The sequence below is a fragment of the Rana temporaria genome, chromosome 3 (genome assembly GCF_905171775.1).
Source record: "Rana temporaria chromosome 3, aRanTem1.1, whole genome shotgun sequence".
Classification (NCBI taxonomy): Eukaryota; Metazoa; Chordata; class Amphibia; order Anura; family Ranidae; genus Rana; species Rana temporaria.
The window spans coordinates 55,901,491-55,924,690 of NC_053491.1; the positions used below are offsets into that span (position 1 = coordinate 55,901,491).

General features: G+C 44.2%; 1 protein-coding gene across 2 annotated transcripts in view; it reads left to right on the forward strand.

Moving 5' to 3' along the window:
* Nucleotides 1–16,062: 16,062 nt before the first annotated feature.
* Nucleotides 16,063–23,200, forward strand: part of TM6SF1 (transmembrane 6 superfamily member 1) — a 78,817-nt gene continuing 71,679 nt past the window's right edge. Inside the window, exons 1-2 of one of the 2 annotated variants that reach the window (XM_040342604.1) lie at nucleotides 16,063–16,444; nucleotides 20,533–20,636. In XM_040342604.1, coding sequence (XP_040198538.1) covers nucleotides 16,353–16,444; nucleotides 20,533–20,636 — 196 coding nt within the window. In that variant the 5' untranslated portion in view covers nucleotides 16,063–16,352. Of the gene's footprint in view, nucleotides 16,445–20,532; nucleotides 20,637–23,200 lie in introns of those variants that run through there. The other variant, XM_040342605.1, reaches the window with a different exon arrangement.

Sequence of the window (23,200 nt, forward strand, 5' to 3'; positions counted from 1 at the left end):
GGAGATTGTGAAGACCATGGCAAAACCTTCAGTTTATGCCTCTTGATGTAATCCCCCGTGGATCTTGAAGTGTGTTTAGGATCATTGTCCATTTGTAGAAGCCATCCTCTCTTTAACTTCAGCTTTTTCACAGATGGCATCAAGTTACCATCCAAAATTTGCTGAAATTTTATTGAATCCATTTTTTCTTCTACTCGTGAAATGTTCCCTGTGCCACTGGCTGCAATACAACCCCAAAGCATGATTAATCCACCCCCATGCTTAACAGTTGGACAGAGGTTATTTTCATTCAATTCTGTGCCCTTTCTTCTCCAAAGTTACCTTTGCTCATTCCGGCCAAAAAGTTCTATTTTAACCACTTCCATACAGGGCACGTATACACCTTCCCGCCCAAGCCAATTTTCAGCTTTCAGCACTGTCGCACTTTGAATGGCAATTGCGCGGTCATGCTACACTGTACCCAAACAAAACTGGCGTCCTTTTTTCCCCACAAATAGAGCTTTCTTTTGGTGGTATTTGATCACCTCTGCGATTTTTTTTTTGTGCGCAACAACTAAAAAAAGACTGAAAATTTTGAAAAAAAATATGTTTTTATTTTTTTCTGTAAATTTTTTTGTAAATAAGTACGTTTTCTTTCAATTACGGGCACTGATATGGCGGCACTGATGGGCACCGATGAGATGGCACTGATGGACATCGATGAGGTAGTACTGACGGGCACAGATGAGATGGCACTGATTGGCGGCGCTTGTATGCGGCACTGATGGGCACACATAGGCGGCACTGATGGGCACACATAGGCAGCACTGATGGGCACACATAGGCGGCACTGATGGGCACACATAGGCGGCACTGATGGGCACTCATGGGCGGCACTGATGGGCACTGATGGGCGGCACTGGGCACTCATAGGCGGCACAGATGGGCACTCATGGGCGGCACTTATGGGTGGCACTGATGGCTACTTATGGGTGGCACAGATGGGCACTGATAGGTGGGCACTGGGCATGGATGGGCACTGTGGGGTGGCACTGATGGACACTGTAGGGTGGCACTGATGGACAATGTGGGGTGGCACTGATGGACACTGGGGCGGCACTGATTTAGCTATGTTGCCAGTCATAATGCTTTTTTTTTCTTTTTTTACAGAATTTTTTTTTTTTTTTTTACAGACTTTTTTTTTTTTTTTTGCCCACCCTGGTGGTCCAGGGTGGGCTTCCCTGGTGGTCCATGTGGCGATCCTAGGGGGGCTGCGCTGATAAACAATCAGCGCGAGCCCCCCCCTGTCAGGAGAGCCGCAGATCGGCTCTCCTATACTCGCGTCTGTCAGACGCGAGTGAGGAAGAGCCGACAACGGCTTTTCCTGTTTACATCGTGAACAGCCGTGATTCGACACGGCTGATCACGTGGTAAAGAGTCTCCGTGAGAGACTCTTTACCGAGATCGGTGTTGCGGGGTGTCAGACTGACACCCCGCAACAACGATCGCCGCGATGCGCGCCCCCGGGGGCGCGCAGCGGCTCAGAATCCTGAGGACGTCATATGACGTCCGGTCAGGATCAGACAACCACTTTGCCGCCGTCAATATGTCATTGGCGGGCGGCAAGTGGTTAACCTCATCGGTCCACAGAACTTGTTTCCAAAATGCATCAGGCTTGTCTATATGTTAATTTGCAAAGTTCAAACGCTGATTTTTGTGGTGAGGACGTAGAAGAGGTTTTCTTCTCATGACTCTTCCATGAAGACCATATTTGTACAAGTATCTCTTTATAGTGGAATAGTGTACCACAACTCCAGTGTCTGCCAGATCTTTCTGGAGGGATCGTGCAGTCAAACGTGGGTTTTGAATTGCTTTTCTCAAATCCTGCAAGCTGTTCTGTCTGATATTTTTCTTGGTCTTCCAGATCTTGCTTTAACTTCCACTGTTCCTGATGACTGCCATTTCTTAATTACATTCCGAACAGAGGATATTGAATGAATGAATGAATGAATGACTTGTATAGCGCAACGCATGCGAACTGAATCGCCTCTGGGCGCTTTTTTCCAGCCAGAGTCTGCTTGGCTGGTGCGGTCAATTTTTACCCCGTAGGATCTTGACATCTGAAAACACTTTGCTATCTTTTTATAGCCTTCTCCAGCTTTGTGAGCGTCAACTATTTTCAGTTTCAGTTTTCTAGACCACTGCTTAGAAGAACCCATGGTGCTGATTGTTGGGGCAAGGTCAGATGAGTCTGGGCATTTAAAACCTTTGAGATTGACATCACCTGGTCTTCCCAGACGATGATTGAGAACAATCCATGACACTGGCAGGTCTCAGCTCTGCAAAGGGGGCAGTGCATGCTATAAATTCTGCAGGGTGCCCAAACTTTTGCAGACGCCATTTTTTTGTTTTCTGTAATTTTGAAAATGTAAATGATGGAAATAAAATCTAACTTTTTTTGACATATTATAAGAATGTCTAATCTGTAATTTGATGCCTTTTGGAGATTTTTCCATCTTTCCTTGGCTTTGTTATGCACATTAATACAAATTTTTACCTGGGTGCCCAAACTTTCGATCCCCACTGTATGCACTTTTTCAGATTTATAGGCAGGCTGGTGTTTTTTATTTAATATTGTGTTTCAATATAAATAATCTTATTAATCGTACTAGCGCCCCCATCAATATATTTATATATATTTATTTTCTAGTTCTACTTATTAGTTATAGCAGATAATGGAGGAAACCAGTTTACTTTTGGTCAAACCGTAAAAATAAACATTTGTATGCCATCCACATACATCCCTATAGATATACAGTACATGATCCCTGGCCTTTTCTATATATCTAGACAAACAAAATGTACTTATAAAACAGGTATGTGTTCCCTTTTAAAAAGCAAGTTGTGAGATTTTGTTAGAATGGAAATATTCTGCTCGTCTTTCAGGAATAGTTCATATTTACAGCCTCATAATATTCATCTTATGATCCATTTTGTTTCTATTTTTGACCCATAGCTCAGGATAACAGCTGTCTCCTACAGTCTGTCATTACATGTTTTTTTGTAAATGGCTTTACCTCCAATGACACAAACAATTGCTGTCAAGTGACCCGCATGAAGGTTATTCCACTGCTACATGATGCTTTAAATCATCACAATTCCACAACGGATCATATCTTTCCATAGCGAATATCATAAAGGGAAGAACGTCAGGAGAGATGCCAAATACAATACTTTTCCAAAGGCAGCTGCAGTGTCACATCTAACACAATGACAGCCACACACAGAAGATAGCAAAGGGCCAGGCTTGCCTTCTGCTGTGCTTTATAAATATATAAACACATATAAATTTACAAATTTGCTCTCATTCAGACGGGCATTGGCATCCATATTACCATCTCTATGCTGACCACACTCAAATCTATTTCTCTACCTCTCAACTCACTCCATCAGTCTCCTCGCGTATCACTAATTTACTATCAGATATATCAGTCTGGATGTCACACCACTTCCTCAAACTTAATTTATCCAAAACCAAACTTATCATTTTTCCTCCCCCACGTGCCTTCCCCTGATCTCTCTGTCAAAATCGATGTCACAACCATCAGCCCATCCCCACATGCCAAGGTCCTGGACTCTGAACTCTCCTTTAAGCCCCACGTCCAATCACTGTCCAAATCTTGCCACCTCAACCTCCACAACATCTTCAAGTTACACCCTTTTCTAACCAATGACACAACAAAGCTCTTAATTCGCTCCCTAGTAATCTCTCGCCTCGATTACTGAAACTCCCTCCTCATTGGCTTACCTCTACATACTCTACCCCCCTTCAATCCATTATGAATGCTGCTGCCAGACTCATCCACCTTACCAACCGCTCTGTGTCTGCTACTCCTCTCTGTCAATCCCTCCACTCGCTCATCCAAGAAATTAAATTCAAAATATTAACGACTACCTATAAAGCCATCCACAACTCTGCCCCCAGCTACATCACTGACCTAGTCTCAAAATACCAACCTAATCCTTCTCTTCGTTCTTTGCAAGACCTCCTGCTCTCTAGCTCCCTCATCACCTCCTCCCATGCTTGCCTCCAGGACTTTTCCAGAGCCTCTCCAAGCCGATGGAACGCATTACCCCAATCTGTCCATTAATCTTCTACTCTATTAGCGTTTAGACGATCCCTGAAAACCCTCCTCTTCAGAGAAGCCTATCCTACCCACACCTAACAACTGAAATTTCATTTGGCCATCTGATCATCCCCCACAGCTACTACCCTTTGTTACACTTGACCCTCCCTTCTAGATTGTAAGTTCTAACGAGAAGGGCCCTCTGATCCTTCCTGTATTAAATTGTATTGTAATTGTACTGTCTTCCTCGATGTTGTAAAGTGATGTGCAAACTGGCGCTATATAAATCCTGTATAATAATAATTAGGGTTGCACTGATACCAGTTGTTTAAGACCAAGTACAAGTACGACACTTTTCCTCAAGTTCTCGCCGATACCGACTATGGATACCTATTTTGACATTTTTATTTATTTATTTATTTTAGGATGGGGGGGTAGTATTGTTTAGGGTGGAGAGGTCGAGAGGGGGTTATTGTTTAGGGTGGATAGGTGTGTTATTGTTTAGGGTGGGGAGGGGTGGTATTTGTTTAGGGTTGAGGGGTGGAGAGGGGTTTATTTAGGGTGGGGAGGGGTGTTATTGTTTAGGGTGGAGGGCTGGAGAGGGGGTTGTTTAGGGTGGAGAGATGGGAGGGGTGTTATTGTTTAAGGTGGATGAGTGGAGAGGGGGTTATTTAGGGTGGAGAGGGGTGTTGTTGTTTAGGGTGGAGGGCTGGAGAGGGGGTTGTTTAGGGTGGAGAGGTGGGAAGGGGTGTTATTGTTTAGGGTGGAGGGGTGGAGAGGGGGTTGTTTAGGGTGGAGAGGTGGGGAGGGGTGTTATTGTTTAGGATGGAGAGGGGGTTGTTTAGGGTGGGGAGGGGTGTTATTGTTTAGGGTGAGGAGGGGGTTGTTTAGGGTGGAGAGGGCTGTTATTGTTTAGGGTGGAGGGCTGGAAAGGGGGTTGTTTAGGGTGGGGAGGTGGGGAGGGGTGTTATTGTTTAGGGTGGAGGGGGGCTATTTTCTTCCCTGGCTTCCGGGTAGTGAATCCCGCAGGAGTGGGCGTTCCTATCCAGCAGGTGATTGACGTGATGACAAAAACTACCTCCCCCGTCGCATAAGGAGCGGCACGAGTTGCCGAAAGAAGCCGAACGGGGAGTCGGCGCTATATGGCGCCTGCGCACCGCCATTCGGCTTCTTTCGGCAACTCGTGACGCTCCAATCACCTGCTGGATAGGAACGCCCACTCCCGCGTAATTCACTACCCGGATGCCAGGGGGAAAAATAGCTGTACGAAGGTATGTACAGCGGAAAAAAAAATAAAACGCATACTGTCATTGTTGCAAGCGAGCACAATGTAAAGGTAGAAAAATGTTTTAGGGTGAACCTCCGCTTTAATTATAATGAAACAAATTGATGTAAAAGAGAATACAACTGACTTCTGACTGCCTGGGGAGAGCTGCATCAATGTAAAAAAATAAATAAAATACATATAGAAAGCAAAAAATAAAAAGTACGTTGCAGGGGGGCCAGAATCTGCAGGGAAGGGGTTGCAGCTTAAAAAATGTGGACAAAATGGGGTTCAAACAGCGAGACTCTGGGGTGTAGCTTTTTTTTTTTTTGCAGCTCCCATCTGGAGCTGCATTTTTATGCATATTTGCATAATAGTCTCTGATGTGATAAAAAATTTACTTTGACTTGTTCTTTTTAACTACTAGCCGACCAGCCACCGTCATTATACGGCGGCAGGTCGGCTCTCCTGGGCGAGAGCCCGTAGCTATATGGCGGCTCTTTGAGCTTGCCCCCGACTCCCGTGCGTGTGCCCGGCGGGCTTGATCGCCGCCGGGCACCCGCGATTGCTCGTTACAGAGCGGGGACCGGGAGCTGTGTGTGTAAACACACAGCTCTCGGTCCTGTCAGCGGGAGAAATGCTGATCTTCTGTTCATACAATGTATGAACAGAAAATCAGTGTTTCCCCTAGTGAGGCCACCCCCCCCCCCCACAGTAAGAACACACCCAGGGACATACTTAACCCCTTCCCCGCCCCCTAGTGTTAACCCCTTCACTGCCAGTGGCATTTTTATAGTAATCCAATGCATTTTTATAGCACTGATCGCTATAAAAATGCCAATGGTCCCAAAAATGTGTCAAAAGTGTCCGAAGTGTCCGCCACAATGTCGCAGAAAAAATCGCTCATCGCCGCCATTACTAGTAAAAAAAATATATTAAAAAAATGCCATAAAAATACCCCCTATTTTGTAAACGCTTATAACTTTTGCGCAAACCAATCAATAAACGCTTATTGCGATTTTTTTACGAAAAATATGTAGAAGAATACGTATCGGCCTAAACTGAGGAAAAAAAATGATTTTTTATATATTTTTGGGGGATATTTATTACAGCAAAAAGTAAAAAAAATCATTTTTTTCAAAATTGTCGCTCTATTTTTGTTTATAGCGCAAAAAAAAAAAACCGCAGAGGTGATCAAATACCACCAAAAGAAAGCTCTATTTGTGGGAAAAAAAGGAGGTCAATTTTGTTTGGGAGCCACGTTGCACGACCGCGCAATTGTCAGTTAAAGCGGTGCAGTCCCGAATCGCAAAAAGTGCTTTGGTCTTTGGGCAGCAATATGGTCCGGGGGTTAAGTGGTTAAAGTGGTTGTAAACCCTTACAACACACTTTATGCTACATGTAAGCCTATAATAAGGCTTACCTGTAGCTACCCTGGATATCTCCTAAACCTAAACGGTTTAGGAGATATCCCCTGTATTTGCATGTGCCAATGTAATCGGCACATGCGCACTGAGGCAATGGCACGTACGGGCGGGTCCCGCGTGCATTGCGCAGGAGTGACGTCATTGCGGCTCTGGCCAATCACAGTGCCAGAGCCGCGATACATGATGCCAGCCGATGCTGTGTAAAGGCACCGCATCGAGGGCTTCGATCCCAGGTCTGTATTACATAATGAGCTAGTATGCTATACAAACTAGCTCATTATGCCTTTGTCTTGCAGGTGTTAGATTTTTTAATTTTGTTTGCAAAGTGGGTTTACAGCCACTTTAATCAGACATCAGGGTTCAGGATCTAAAGCACTCCACTGAAGCTAATGGAGCGCATATTGTACTATTTTGGCTTCTTCCCTGGTTGCTGTGGGATCAGAAACCGGAAATAAGGAGAAATCCTCACCACAAATGAGTTCTTAATAGCTTGGGGAGATCAGTGAATGGACACTCACTGGTCTTCCTCCCCTCTACCCAGCAACACCTGCCACGTGGGTCCCGGTTCCACAGGTGGGATAGTGGAGCCGAGGAAACACAGTGGGGCTCAGGGCAAAATATACCGGTGGTCCATGGAATCAAACACTTTCACCTTAAAAGGTTCTACCTTTCCTGTGAAGAGGGAATTTTCATGGAAGCAACACTGAAAGAGTAGGAGTCAGCAGGTTTGCAAGTCTTGCTGATCAAGTACCAGAGTAAATATATTAAATGGTTTACTGAGGAATGTTTATTTTATTGTGCTCAATGTGTTAAGCTAAAAAACGCAAAGGGTTTATTACTACCTTAAGCTTTTAAATGTCCCTTATTTTTTTAATTCTAAAGCAAGTTACCATGTCATTAGCAAATATACTTTGTTAATAAATCCGAAAAGCTGAGCATAAGTGAGTTTCATGCCAACATCTGACCTTTGTCCTATTTTTCCAGTGCTATATTTTGGGCCTATAATCCTATGATTAACAAAATAGCCATGCCTCTTTGAAAGTAATTCATGCACCAAAAATTGTTGTGCATAAAAATAGCTTGATTTCTAAACAAAACAAATTGTATTATGTCTGGTGGAAGGTTCGTCCAGCACTGGAAAAGGAACGTGAGGTTTCAGAAAACACATCTGAAGCCAGTGCTGGTAAATAAAAAAAGAAGTAAATGTTAGGTAAAGCATTAGAATGGTTCTACTTCAGGCTGAACGAGCAACTTCCATTGAGTCAATAACATGGTCTCGCCATGCTCCTATTTCACTGACCTATGCCCTTTCAGATGTCACTTCCCCAGTGACACGTAAGCCTCCTACAGGTGGCAGAAATATTGGCAGAGATCACTAAAGAATTAACGTTGTATGTTCAGAATAATGGTACACCAGACAGTGTGGGAAGCCCATAAGGCTGTTATCCGAGGTATATTCAATAAACACGGCTCCCAAATCAAACGAGAAAGGGGGAACAATTAAATATGCTCCTCGCCAAACTCCATATGCTGGAATCCCAACACAAACATGCCAACAAACTTAACTCTTTATGTGGTCATATTAACAAAAGGGGTTGTAAAGGTTCGTCTTTTATTTTCTAAATAGGTTCCTTTAAAGCGGAGTTCCGGCCGCAATTTCACTTTTTAAATATAAATACCCCTGTAATACACAAGCTTAATGTATTCTAGTAAAGTTAGTCTGTAAACTAAGGTCCGTTTTGTTAGGTTGTTACAGCATTTAGACACTTTATAAAATATAAATTGACTGGGGCCATCTTAAGTGTGGGCATCATGAAGCCAGACTGTATGACTTCCTGGATTTCAGCCTTGCAGATCTCGCACATGCTCAGTGCTGCACAAGCAGTGTAATAGGTTTCAGATCAGGTTTCAGCACCTGTACTGTCCAAGTCATATGATTCTTCAAGACTGGGGAGTGCACAGACTCCTGGAAAGTTACACCCACTACACACCGGAGTCTGTGCGGTGTAGGTTAAGCACCTAGGTGCAGGAAGAGGGAAGATTAACCATTCTGCCTAGCAACAACACTTTGAAGGCATCTAAAAAAAAAAATATTTCTTAAAGGACTAATGACATTTTTTTAAAACTACTGATGTAATGTTATATTTATGGGTGGAACTCCACTTTAAGCTAGTGCATTGTTGGTTCACTTACCTTTTCCTTCAATTTCCCTTCTAAATGTTTTTTTTCTTTGTTTCAATTTCTCACTTCCTGTTTCTCCTCAGTAAGCTTTCCACCATCATCCGAGCGGTGGAAAGTAATTTAGAACAGCTTACTGAACACCTTTCTGAGGAGGAACAGGAAGTGAGAAATTCAGACAAAGAAAAAAAACATTTAGAAGGGAAATCGAAGGAAAAGGTAAGTAAACCAACAAAGCACTAGCTTAAAGGAACCTATTTAGAAAATAAAAAACGAACCTTTACAACCCCTTTAACTACGTTATAAAACCAAAGCCCGATTGTAGACCTGTCGCAAAATTAGCTATGGACACGTTGACAAATGCAGGAAAACCCTAGCCAGGTCAATCAGGGGAAAAAATTCTCAATAAGCATATATTGACTGATTTGCGCAAAAGTTATAGGCCCGGATTCACAAAACACTTACCACGACGTATCTCGAGATACGCCGTGTAAGTGTAAATATGCGCCGTTGTATCAATGCGCTGTGCCCACAAAACTAGATACGCCTGAAAATAGGCTTCATCTGACCGACGTAACTTTCCTACCCTGGCGTATCGTGGGCGCATATTTATGCTGGCCGCAAGGGGCGCTCCCATTGATTTTCTATGTACATATGCAAATGAGGGAGATACACTGATTGACGAACGTAGTTGCGCCCGGCGCATAATATACGCGCTTTGCATAAGTCGTACGTCCGGCGTAAAGTTATTCCCCATATAGGAGGCGTAAGACATGCAAAGGTATGGACCAGGGAACACAGCCGTCGTATTTTACGTTGTTTACGTAGTACGTGAATAGGGCTGGGCGTACGTTACGTTCACGTCGTAGGCAGTGATTCGACGTATCTTAGGCAGTTGTTTCGACGTGATTCTGAGCATGCGCACTGGGATGCGTCCACGGGACCACGCATGCGCCGTACATTATTCGTATCTTTATGATGCTCAGTCCATCATTTACATGGGGTAACGCCTCATTAGCATGGTTAACGCCCACTTCCACTTACGCTGGCTTACGCAGAGGAAACCCAGCGTAGATTTGGGGGCGAGTGCTTTGTGAATACTGTGCTTGCCTCTGTGCGCTGCGTCGGCGTAGCGTATATTCGATACGCTACGCCGGCATAAATATGCGCCGATGTATGTGAATCCGGGCCTAAGTGTCTACAATTTATGGTATTTTATTTTTACTAGTAATGGCGGCGATCAGCCACTGTGATATTGCAGCAGACAAATCAGACACTAACTGACACTTTTGACACTTTTTAGGGACCAGTGGCACTAATACAATGATCAGTGCTAAAAAAAATATGCACTAGCACTGTACTAATGACACTGGCAGGGAAGGAGTTAACATCAGGGGCGATCAAAGGGTTAACTGTGTGCCTAGCCTGTGATTCGGTGTAGTGGAGGAGGTGCTTAGCCAATGTCTAGCCAATAGAGCCTAGGATTTCTTAGATGATCAGATTGAGTGTAGAATCTGTAGTTTGTCCATCTAATTATAGACGAATCTGTGGTACTACTAGAATCTGTTGTTCGTCCATCTAATAGATTTACTGTAAATATAAAAATGTATGCAACACTGGAAAAATTAACAAACAAAACTAACAAAAACAATTTTTTTTAAAAAATAATAATGGTGAAAAAATAATAATAGAAAAATCTGCAGAAAAATAATAACTAAGCATTTTTTTCAGTACTGCCTTTACACACTAGGGGCCAGATTCAGGTACGCGCATCTCATATGCGCTACGCCGACGTAACATTGAGAGGCAAGCTGAGTATTCACAAAGCACTTGCTCCCATATTTACTAGGGTTGTCCAGATACCGATACCAGTATCGGTATCGGGACCGATACCGAGTATTTGCGGGAGTACTCGTACTCGCGCAAATACCCCCGATACCTAAATAGAATACTTTCCCCCCCCTTTCCCCCCCGCCGCTGCCGCCGCATTGCGCCGCCGCATCGAGGGACATGGCTAGAGGGACATTGCTGCATATGTGAGGGACATGGCTAGAGGGACATGGCTGCATATGTGAGGGACATGGCTAGAGGGACATGGCTGCATATGTGAGGGACATGGCTAGAGGGACATGGCTGCATATGTGAGGGACATGGCTAGAGGGACATGGCTGCATATGTGAGGGACATGGCTAGAGGGACATGGCTGCATATGTGAGGGACATGGCTAGAGGGACATGGCTGCATATGTGAGGGACATGGCTAGAGGGACATGGCTGCATATGTGAGGGACATGGCTAGAGGGACATGGCTGCATATGGGGGCACATTTAAAAAAAAGTATCGGTATTCGGTATCGGCGACTACTTGAAAAAAAGTATCGGTACTTGTACTCGGTCCTAAAAAAGTGGTATCGGGACAACCCTAAAATATGCCAGCGTAACGTAAATAGGCCGGCGTAAACCTGCCTAATTCAAAGTAGGCAGGTAGTGGGCGTGTTGTATTAAAATGAATCGTGACCCCATGTAAATGCATGGCCGTACGAATGGCGCATGCTCAGAATCACGTTGCATATCCTCCCTAAGATACGATGGCTCAATGCGTACGACGTGAACGTAACCTACGCCCAGCCCCATTCATGTACGACTTATGTAAACGACGTAAAATACAACGCTGTTCCCGCGCCCATACCTTAACATGACTTACCCCTGCTTTAGGTGGGATAACTTTACGCCGGACGAACGCCTTACGTGTAGCTTACGGTGTAGCTTACTGCGACGGGCGCAAGTATGTTCGTGAATCGGCGTATCTAGGTCATTTACATATTCGACGCGTAAATCACCGGAAGCGCCCCTAGGGGCCAGCGTAAATATGCACCTAAGATACGACGGTGTAGGAGACTTACGTTGGTCGTATTAAGCCAAAATTCAGACGTATCTTGTTTCCTGAATACGGCGCATAGATACGACGGCGCATCCTAGAACTTATGCGGCGTACCAATAGATACGTCGGCGTAAGCTGTCTGTGAATCCGGCCCTAGATGTATCATTTGGCATTAGGTAGGGTTTGTATCAATTGATTGTTTAAATGTGTTTTGAATTTTTTTTTTAATTTCCATTTTGAATTTATTTATAATTTCCGCAGATTTTTCAAGTTTGCAGGGTTTACTCAGGTTACAATCACATGCAATATTAGTATTTTGTAAAAAAGACAACATTTCAGTACGTTTAAAGCAGGGGTGCCCAACCAGTGGCCCGCGGTGGCCCTCGACCTCCTGCTCGGGGATGGCAGGTTGGCAAGCTCAGATCCCGAGTTGCCGACCCGCCATCCAAGAGCAGCAGTTTTGTGAATGAAGCCGCTGGTAGATGAAACAAGCACTGAGCCATAGACTTCTGTTATTACCTGCGGGTTTGATGCGTTTTCAGTAAACAAAGTAATGCAACACTTTCTCCCTGGTGTGGAGAAAGCCTCTTGAGGGGGCGAGCAGGAGTGTCAGGACGCCCACTAACACACCGCTCCTTTCTCTATCTGCAAAGTAGAGAGTGTCCTGACCCTCCTGCTCACCCCCTCCCCCCTCAAGAGGCTTTTTCAACGCCAGGGAGAAAGTGTTGCATTACTGTGTTTAGTTACAGACAGAGAACAGAAAGTGAGGATTTCTCAGAAGAAATAAGGACATTTAAAAGCAAAATCAAAGGATGAGGTAAGTGAAGGAGGACTGCACTATGGTAAAGGAAACTATTTAGGAAAAAAAAATTACCTCTACAACCCCTTTTAAAGCGGGGTTCACCAAAAAAATTAATGTTTTAATATTACATCTAGCAGAGCCAGCATAGTAAGGGCATTTACTTTCAGCGTTTTTTTTTTTCTCCGTACATACCTTTATATTCTGTTTTTATCCAGGGCTTCCGGGTTCCGATGACTGCAGGACTCGGCGTTCCTATCCTTCCGTTGGATGATTGACGGCTTGTGATTGACGGCTTGTTTCCATGTATTTTTATTCATATAGATCACCTGTAACTACAGGCACTGCTTTAACAAAGATCTAATTTTTTCCTGCTTATATATGTTGAAAAACATCAACAATTTCCATGGGGTGTACTTAATTTTTTTTAGATGACTGTATATTTTAAGTAAAAGGAGGAGATCTTGTGTGATAGGAACTCCTAATATACTTTGGTGGGATCATTTAAAAGCAGCATAGGTGTGCGCAGCCTATTACATTAGGGTGTGCACCCCAAAGCTCAAACACACATGCATACATATATATATATATATATATATATATATATATATATAGCAATGGACAGTGTCAGTAGAACAGTTGATGGTGTCAGTGGGCAAGGACTGTTGTCAGTAGTTTATTTTTATTTATTATTACTTTAGTTTTTTTAATTTTTATTATTTTTTACAATATTTTTTTACAATAATTTTTTATTATCTTCTTTTACAATTTTTTAGGAGCACCATTGGGGGGCTTTGGTGAGATGTCAGGGGCCTAAACAGATCCCTGATATCTCACCTTTGAAACAGAAAGGGGCAGAGTCCCTTTCTCTGCAGCCAAGGCTGATTAGGGTGTGCCTGGGCACACCTGGCACACCCTGTGCGCACGCCTATAAAAAGCAGTAGAGGAGAGAATTCTATAGAGGAAGTTCTATAGAGACTCATAGTTTGTGGTGTCCATATCTAGTCTATGGTTCTAGCCATGTGAATTGCGGTGTAATGTAAGACTGGTTCTGGCAATCCTGTGCAGCCAATATCTTTGAGGAAAATGGCGCCAAAAATTCCTGCTGGTTTCCTGTTTGTTTTGCAACACTGGTCCCAAATAAGTATGCAGATCAGAAAAGTCAGAATGAGACCAGAACTAGATTCAGCAAAGAATTACGCCAGCGTATCCATAGATACGCCGCCTAAATTCAAAGCTGCGCCGGCGTATCTACTTTCTGTATTCAGAAAGCTAGATACGCCGACATTAGCCTAAGATCCGACTGGCATAATTATATTACGCCGTCGTATCTTAGGGTGCATTCTCACGCTGGCCGCTAGGTGGCGCTTCCGTTGTTTTCGGCGTAGAATATGCAAATTACCTAGTTACGTTGATTCACGAACGTACGTGCGCCCGGCGGTAGTTTTTTACGTCGTTTGCGTAAGGCTTTTTCGGCGTAACGTTGCTCCTGCTATTAGGTGGCGCAGACAATGTTAAGTATGGACGTCGTTCCCGCTTCGAAATTTTAATTTATTACGTCGTTTGCGTAAGTCGTTCGCGAACAGGGTTGGACGTCATTTACGTTCACGTCGAAAGCAATGACGATTTGCGTCGGAATTTTGAGCATGCGCCGTTCGTAAAAAAACGTAAAATACGCGGGGTCAACCTAATTTAAATAAAACACGCCCCCCTCAACATCATTTGAATGATGTGCGCTTACGCAGGCCCCATTTACGCAGCTACGTGAATCTGGCTCCTAATCTGCATACTTGCTTTGTGTCAGTGGACCAGTATGACCACCAGGAAATTGGTATTTTCAAGGTGGGAAGTAAAGCAATATATATAATATAATAATATATACTTCCTTTTGTTTTTGTTTTTTTATTAAAGAAAGAAATATCTTTCATTTTGTGGATGGTACAAAGTCAGTAGAAATAGTTATCATCAGTAAACAAGTTTGTGCATAGGCAGAATTAACCATCATGAACATGAATAGAAAGCATAACATGACATATATGGCTGCATAAAAAACAAGAGCAATAAACCAGGCTGGAGACATGGGGTCTCATCTCTCCAGAAGCAGGAGAATGATCCCAATCACCTAGGGCAGGGGTCTCCAAACTGCGGCCCTGGGGCCGGATGTGGCCCTTTGCTTGCCTTAATGCGGCCCTTGGGGCATTATTCCATCCAATTTAAATGGGTCACAATTCTTGTTGCTGACACCAATGGGGCACTATTCCTCCAACTGACACCATGAATTCTTTCCAATAATACCAACGATGGGGCACTAGTCCTCCCACTGTCACCAAAGATATGTTGTTATTATTTACTCCCACTGGACACCTGGACATTTTTTTTACTCCTAATGGCCCAAGTCTGGCCCGATAAAGTCTGAAGGACCGTAAACTGGCCCTCTGTTTAGAAGGTTTGGAGACCCCTGAATGAGATTGGCCCTTACCCCAGAAAGCAGACTAGATAGAAACAAGTATAGAGCAGAATTTATCATCATTCTGAGAGCAGGTATGGAGAGTCCACCATAAGTAAAATAGAGAGTATTTTTCATGGTGATTCTCATCCCCCAATGATGGGTCAAGGACAAAGTTCCAGTATGCCCGGTGTCTGTTAGATCAGCTTTTGCATAAATTGTATAAGCTGTACAACTACTTCAAGACTGGTAGACAAGGGTCGAATATCAGCCAGTTTAAAAGAAACCAGGTGACATTCGTCCAGTGTGTACAGCAGCCTGTTGGGGCATACCGGTGATCTGCCAAGCTGGTTGCAGCTATCGTGGAAGTTCCAGCGCAGGCGCAATCTGATGTGCCGAGATGGTTCCGGCTAACGGGAAAGTTCCTTCAAGGACTGCGCAGGCGCAAACTTGCTAACGGAAATCTCCAAACCTCCGCCGGCATCCAGGGCGACGTGGATTTCGAGGTAAGTGGCCAGTCGGCCTCCTGGCTCTTTTTTTAACATCCTCCAATCCACAGGGATGTTAAAGAATGAGCCTGGATGCCGGACGAGGTTCGGAGATTTCCGTCGGCAAGTTTGCGCCTGCGCAGTCATTGAAGGAACTTCCCCGTTAGGGGAACATTAAGGACAAGTCACCGGAAAACAGCATCTGATCCGCATCTGATCAGCGCATGCAGCCAATAGCTGCGTCATTTCCAGGGTTGACTTATTTTATTATTCACTTTTAGTTCTCTTTCCATTTCCATTTATTAAAATGTAATAAAAAAAAACTGTACATTTTGCTGAAAGACTGCACATAGTTGTATGATGTCATGTTGATTCAGCTGCTGATTGGCTCCAGGTTTACTCAATCAGATGAGGTCCCAGATTTCTGAATCTGTTGTACTGGCACTGGCCTGAGCCAGCCACTCGCTGTAGGAATTCGAAGCAGCTTGTGTTCTGAATACAGCAGTCAGCTGTGTCACTGCACAGAACAAGGGGAGGCTCGGGTGTCCTGTGTGTGTAACCTTGTATGTACTGAACACCAAGCATCGCATCCAAAGGAAGAGAACTGAGAAGATTTTCTAGGGGGTTTGTTATAATACAGAAAGCATAGCAAGCTGGCAGCAGTGTCATGGAGCAGCTGTTTCAGGAGGTGCACCACATTGTGAATGCCACCATCCTCTGAGCTGGAGATGCCGCTTTCCTGAAGGAGGGACAAGTTCTACCATAATGAGCGCACCTGCTGCAACCGGTGTATTTATATTATCCTTAACTGCCATTCCCGTCACTTACCTTTTCAACTATGTGTCTACAGTTAACGGGTAAGTGGACTATACCTATTACATAAAGCGTAGTAATATTAGCTAAAAAGAACCTCACTGAATAGACAGAAGTTGGTTTTAATTGTGTTTTATCACAGAACAATAATGCATAACAAATACCGTATTTATCGTGGTATTGCGCACACCCGCGTATAGCGCGCACCCCTAATGTGGCCTTGAAATTCCTTAAATTTTTTTTTTATTACTTATTGTTTTGGTGTCTTGCCCGGCGTCCATCGGCGGCCTTGTCCGGTCCGGCGTCCGTCTACAGCCTTCGTGGTGTCCTCCCCGCTTCTCCCACGCTGGTCTCTGAGCCGATCGCCGCTTCCTGCACTGTGTTTGAACACCGCCGCCGACATATACCGAGCGCAGTACACTCGGGCACACTAAGCCACGCTCGGCTACTCTCGGCTTCTCTCGCATATCCGCGAGGGGAGCCGAGCATGGCCGAGTGTACTGCGCTCGGTATATGTCGGCGGCCGCGTTCAAACACAGCGCGGGAAGCGAGTATCGGCGTATATCGCGCACCCACGATTTTGCCCTGATTTTAAGGGAAAAAAGTGTGCGGTATTCGCCGATAAATACGGTACATTGTTTTAGAATCATTTTTTGGTACCCCAATTGTAGACCTTTCCATGATCTCTCATTCATATATTCATCTTCTGTAGAGGAGTCACTGCGAATCCATACTCATCTGTCATCAGCTGCCTGAGTTGAGGATAGAATGACATTGTGTTTGACACTGACAAAGTTAAACAGGGACACGGTTGTCAACTAGGCTTAAAAAATCTAAATGGCTAAACGGGTGACTTGCAAAGGTCATATTATATATGGCCAAACCAAATGTTCTAATACATTTAATTTCAGTGCTTATTTCTGTAGAGTTCTTGGAAATCCCCATCGCACAGAGGCTCAAAGACTTCAAGAACAACTGATCACTCCATTAAAGAGTGATGAAACTAGAAGACATTTATCAAGCTCCGATAAAGATAGATGTACAATTTTTATTACTAAGCGCTAATTTACTTAGATTTGCATGTTCCAAGAACCATAAAGAATGACCACAGCTGGTTTTTGGAACGGCTTTCTTATCCTCTTCTTTGGAAATGCATTTATAAACCAATAAGTACATAAAAACAGCTTTTAACCACTTAACCCCCGGACCATATTGCTGCCCAAAGACCAGAGCACTTTTTTTTGCGATTCGGGACTGCGCCGCTTTAACTGACAATTGCACGGTCGTGCGACATGGCTCCCAAACAAAATTGGCGTCTTTTTTTCCCCCACAAATAGAGCTTTCTTTTGGTGGTATTTGATCACCTCTGCGGTTTTTATTTTTTGCGCTATAAACAAAAATAGAGCGACAATTTTGAAAAAAAATAATATTTTTTACTTTTTGCTATAATAAATATCCCCCAAAAATATATAAAAAAAAACGTTTTTTTTCCTCAGTTTAGGCCGATACGTATTCTTCTACATATTTTTCGTAAAAAAATCGCAATAAGCGTTTATTGATTGGTTTGCGCAAAAGTTATAGCGTTTACAAAATAGGGGGTATTTTTATGGCATTTTTATTAATATATTTTTTTACTAGTAATGGCGGCGATCAGCGATTTTTTTTTTCGGTACTGCGACATTATGGCGGACACTTCGGACACATTTTTGGGACCATTGGCATTTTTATAGCGATCAGTGCTATAAAAATACATTGGATTACTATAAAAATGCCACTGGCAGTGAAGGGGTTAACACTAGGGGGCGGGGAAGGGGTTAAGTATGTCCCTTGTGTGTTCTTACTGTGGGGGGGGGCTGGCCTCACTAGGGGAAACACTGATCTTCTGTTCATACATTGTATGAACAGAAGATCAGCATTTCCCCCGCTGACAGGAGCGTCTGATTTTTTATTTTGATTGTCATTCGACAAACGCAAACATAGTGACATACTATGAGGCCTCGTACACACGACCGAGTTTCTCGGCAAAAACCAGCAAGAAACTTGCTGTTTTTTTTTTTTTTTGCCGAGGAAACCGGCCGTGTGTACATTTTCGACGAGGAAACTGTCGAGGAACTCATCGAGCCAAAAATAGAGCGTGTCTTCTTTTTCCTTGATGGGAATGGAGAAAATTGGCTTGTCGAGTTCCTCGACAGCCTAACAAGGAACTCGACGAGCAAAACGATGTGTTTCCCCCGTCGAGTTCCTCGGTCGTGTGTACAAAGCCTCAGAGTATAAAGAGGAAGTTCATCTCTCAAGTGCTTTGGGCCCCATCTGCTAATTTCGTGTCAGTAGAAGTTTGGTGAGCGTTGATTCGCTATTTTCAGATCGTACAAAACAAATGCCTTTTAAAATACGTTTGGCACAACTATCAGTATCACCCGCAAAGCAGCTTCATTATTGTCCCATTAAAGAAGATGAGAATGTTGCCATTTCATCAATTGGCGCGTCACAAATGTTAATTCTAGATTACAGTAGTTTACAAGACCGAACTCTTCCCGGTCGTTCCCTGATTCCGATCATGCGTGTTTGAACTTTTGACTTTTGTGTGACGATTTCTGTACTGACCATTCAAAAATCAGACGTTGAGTTCACATCCGACAAAAATGTTATAGCCTGCACATCCAACTTTTGTCTGACGAAAAGGTCAAATCAGCTGTTGAAAGAATCGTACTAACTATCCATCGTACTAACTATTTTCGCATCGTGTGTACGAGGCCTAAGGCATTGATTTGTTATGAATTATAGCCCAGTGCTTGCAACACCCAACACCCATCTGGCCCACACCCTTGCATTAAAGAGTGAAAAAAAAGGAAAACTTGGGCCCGGATTTTCAGAGTACTTACGACGGCGTAGCGCCATGTACGCCGTCGTAAGTCCGAATCCGAGCCGTCGTATCTATGCGCCTGATTCTTAGAATCAGTTACGCATAGATATCCATTAGATCCGACAGGCGTAAGTCTCTTACGCCATCGGATCTTAACTGCATTTTTTTTTTAACCGCTAGGTGGCGCTTCCGTCGAATTCCGCGTTGAGTATGCAAATTAGCTAGATACGGGAATTCCCGAAACATACGCGTGGCCGACGCAGTAAAGTTACGACGTTTACGTTAGGCTTTTCCCGGCATCTGGCCCACACCCTTGCATTAAAGAGTGAAAAAAAAGGAAAACTTGGGCCCGGATTTTCAGAGTACTTACGACGGCGTAGCGCCATGTACGCCGTCGTAAGTCCGAATCCGAGCCGTCGTATCTATGCGCCTGATTCTTAGAATCAGTTACGCATAGATATCCATTAGATCCGACAGGCGTAAGTCTCTTACGCCATCGGATCTTAACTGCATTTTTTTTTTAACCGCTAGGTGGCACTTCTGTCGAATTCCGCGTTGAGTATGCAAATTAGCTAGATACGCGAATTCCCGAAACATACGCGTGGCCGACGCAGTAAAGTTACGACGTTTACGTTAGGCTTTTCCCGGCATAAAGTTGCCCCTGCTATATGGGGCGCAGCCAATGTTAAGTATGGCCGTCGTTCCCGCGTCAAAATTTTAAAAAGTTACGTAGTTTGCGTAAGTTGCCCGTACATGGGGCTGGACGTCATTTACGTTCACGTCGAAACCAATGACGTCCTTGCGACGTCATTTGGAGCAATGCACACTGGGATATTTTACGGACGGCGCATGCGCAGTTCGTTCGGCGCGGGGACGCGCTTGATTTAAATGATACACGCCCCCTACCCTGCCGAATTTGAATTCCGCCGGGTGATTTACGCTACGTCGCCGCAACTTACGGAGCAAGTGCTTTGAGAATACAGCACTTGCCCGTGTAAGTTGCGGAGGCGTAACGTAAATCAGATACGTTACGCCCGCACAAAATTGCGCGGCTGTATGTGAATCTGCCCCTTGGTATTTAGCAAGTCAGATGGTTTGTGTTGGTGTGTGCTAAATTTATGATAGGTCTACCAATCTGCACCTCTACTTCTATGGGTCATGTTTATATAAAAAATTAACAATAAAATAAAATAATTTCTTTTTATACAGCACCGATCTTAATAACTGTGTAAATGTCCATTTATTTGTCAAATATTTTGTATTTTCCAGTTCCTGGCCGGTTATAGTTGCTGGTTCTGTGGTTTTAATGGTCATAGCATTATTATCCCGTCTGCTTGTCATTCAGAAACCACCCAAGGATCCTTTATTTTATGGTAAGTATACCTACAAAACCTTTACTTATGTTTATTAATGTTTCTTAACCACTTGCTTACTGGGCACATAAACCCCCTTCGTTCCCAGGCGAAATCTCAGCGTCCGGCACTGCGTCGCTTTAACTGACAATTGCGCGGTCGTGCGACGTGGCTCCCAAACAAAATTGGCGTCCTTTTTTCCCCACAAATAGAGCTTTCTTTTGGTGGTATTTGATCACCGCTGCGGTTTTTATTTTTTGCGCTATAAACAAAAAAAGAGCAACAATTTAAAAAAAATATATATTTTTTTTACTTGTTGCTATAATAAATATCCCAATTTTTTTTTAAAAAACTATTTTTTTTCTCAGTTAAGGCCGATACGTATTTTTCGACGTATTTTTGTAAAAAAAAAAAAAAAATCGCAATAAGCGACTGGTTTGCGCAAAAGTTATAGCGCCTACAAAATGGGGAACAGAATTATGATTTTTTTTATTATTTTTTTTTTTTACTAGTAATGGCGGCGATCTGCGATTTTTATTGGGACTGGGATATTGCGGCGGACGTATCGGACACTTTTGACACAAATTTGACGCCATTCACATTTATACGGCGATCGGTGCTATAAAAATGCACGAATTACTGTATAAATGTGACTGGCAGTGAAGGGGTTAACACTAGGGGGTGAGGAAGGGGTTAACTGTGTAGCCTGGGTGTGTTACAACTGTGTGGGGGGAGGGGGGTGACTGGGGGAGGGGACCGATGCTGTGTCCCTATGTACAAGAGACACAGATCGGTCTCCTCTCCTCTGACAGCACGTGGAGCTCTGTGTTTACACACAGAGCTCCACGTCCCTGCTGTTACCGGCCGTGTCACCGACGATCGCGTGTACCCGGCGGACATCGCGGCCGCCAGGTACACGCATCGGGTCTTCGGCGATGCGTGGGGACAGTTTTTACCCGCCGCGCGCCACCCAGTGGCGCGCGCGGGTAATGCACATAAAGGCCGTTTTTAAACGGCCACTTGGCACTTGAGAGCCGCGCTGCGGACGTATTTCGTCTATAGCGCGGATCTCAAGTGGTTAAAGTGGTTGTAAACCATTTACAAGATTAAGGCTTACATGTAGGTGCTTGAAATTTCTCCCAGAAGTGCACGGTCTAGGACATATTTGCAAATCGACGTTGGGCCATTTCTTCTGCGCATGCGCCGGATTTAGAAAGGGCACGCTGTGCCATTTCTATCTCGGGTCATGCCATCACGAGACTCCGGCTGGTCACAGAGCCTGGTTCACATTGGTACGATGTGACATGTCAAATCGGCAGCAATTTCTGGCAATGGCACCGTCCTAATTGGTGCGATGCTGCATTTGCAGCGCCACAGCCATTTCAAAAAGTTTCTGTACTACTTTTTGCGATTTCAGGCTGCAATTTACACTGACAGGCTCAGTTTACATTGACAGATGAAGCCTGCACAGATATCTCCGAAATTGTGGCTGAAATCGGGACTGACAAGCGGGAGAGAAATTGTGTGAGTTCAGCTGAACTCACATGGCTTCATTCCCGCAGCTCAGTGTGAACCCCTTTGTTATAGGAAAAGGAGAGGAGGTGGTTTTCTGTAGTCGAGTCACAGAGAGACAACACTGCTCCTTGTGATGATTATGCCCTCTGTATCTGTATCACCCTGCAAAGAGATTTTCCATCTTGTATAACAACAATCTAAGCACCAGGAGGCTGAGAGTGATCATCAGTGGGGCAGGTTGAGTAGTAAACCCTTTACATAGAGACAAAGAGGAGCTAAAATATGAGGCAAGATTATAACAACTGAATTTATTCCCTTTTAAGGGAGATTATATTATAGGAGATTAAGGGGGATATGATCAACATGTACCATATAGTGGTATAGTCCATATAGTGAACTTGGTGTTGAGTTTTTCACTTTAAGGTCATCACAGAGGACGAGGACTAGACTCTTTTAGCCGGATTCAGCCGTATCTTCTGATACGCCGCGTAAGTGCACTGATGCGCCGTCGTATCTATGCGCCTGATTCTTGAAATAAGATACGCCTGAATTTTGGCTCCATCTGACCGACGTAAGTCTCCTACGCCGTCGTATCTTGGGCGCATATTTGCGCTGGCCGCAAGGGGCGCTTCCATTGATTTACGCGTCGAATATGCATATGACAGAGATACGCCGATTCACAAATGTACTTGCGCCCGTCGCAGTAGTATACGCCGTTTACGTAAGGCGTACGTCCGGCGTAAAGTTATTCCACCTATAGGAGGCGCATCCCATGCAAAGGTATGGACGACGGAACAGCCGTCGGATTTTACGTTGTTTACGTAAGTCGTACGTGAATGGGGCTGGGCGTAGGTTACGTTCACGTCGTAGGCATTGAGCCGTCGTATATGCGATGTGATTCTGAGCATGCGCCTGCATGCGTCGTTCGTTCGGCCCTTCATTTACATGGGGTCACGGGTTAATTTAAATGTATCACACCCACTACCTTCCTACTTTCAATTAGGCGGGCTTACGCCGGCCAATTTACGTTACGCTGGCGCAACGTAGGGAGCGAGTGCTTTGTGAATACT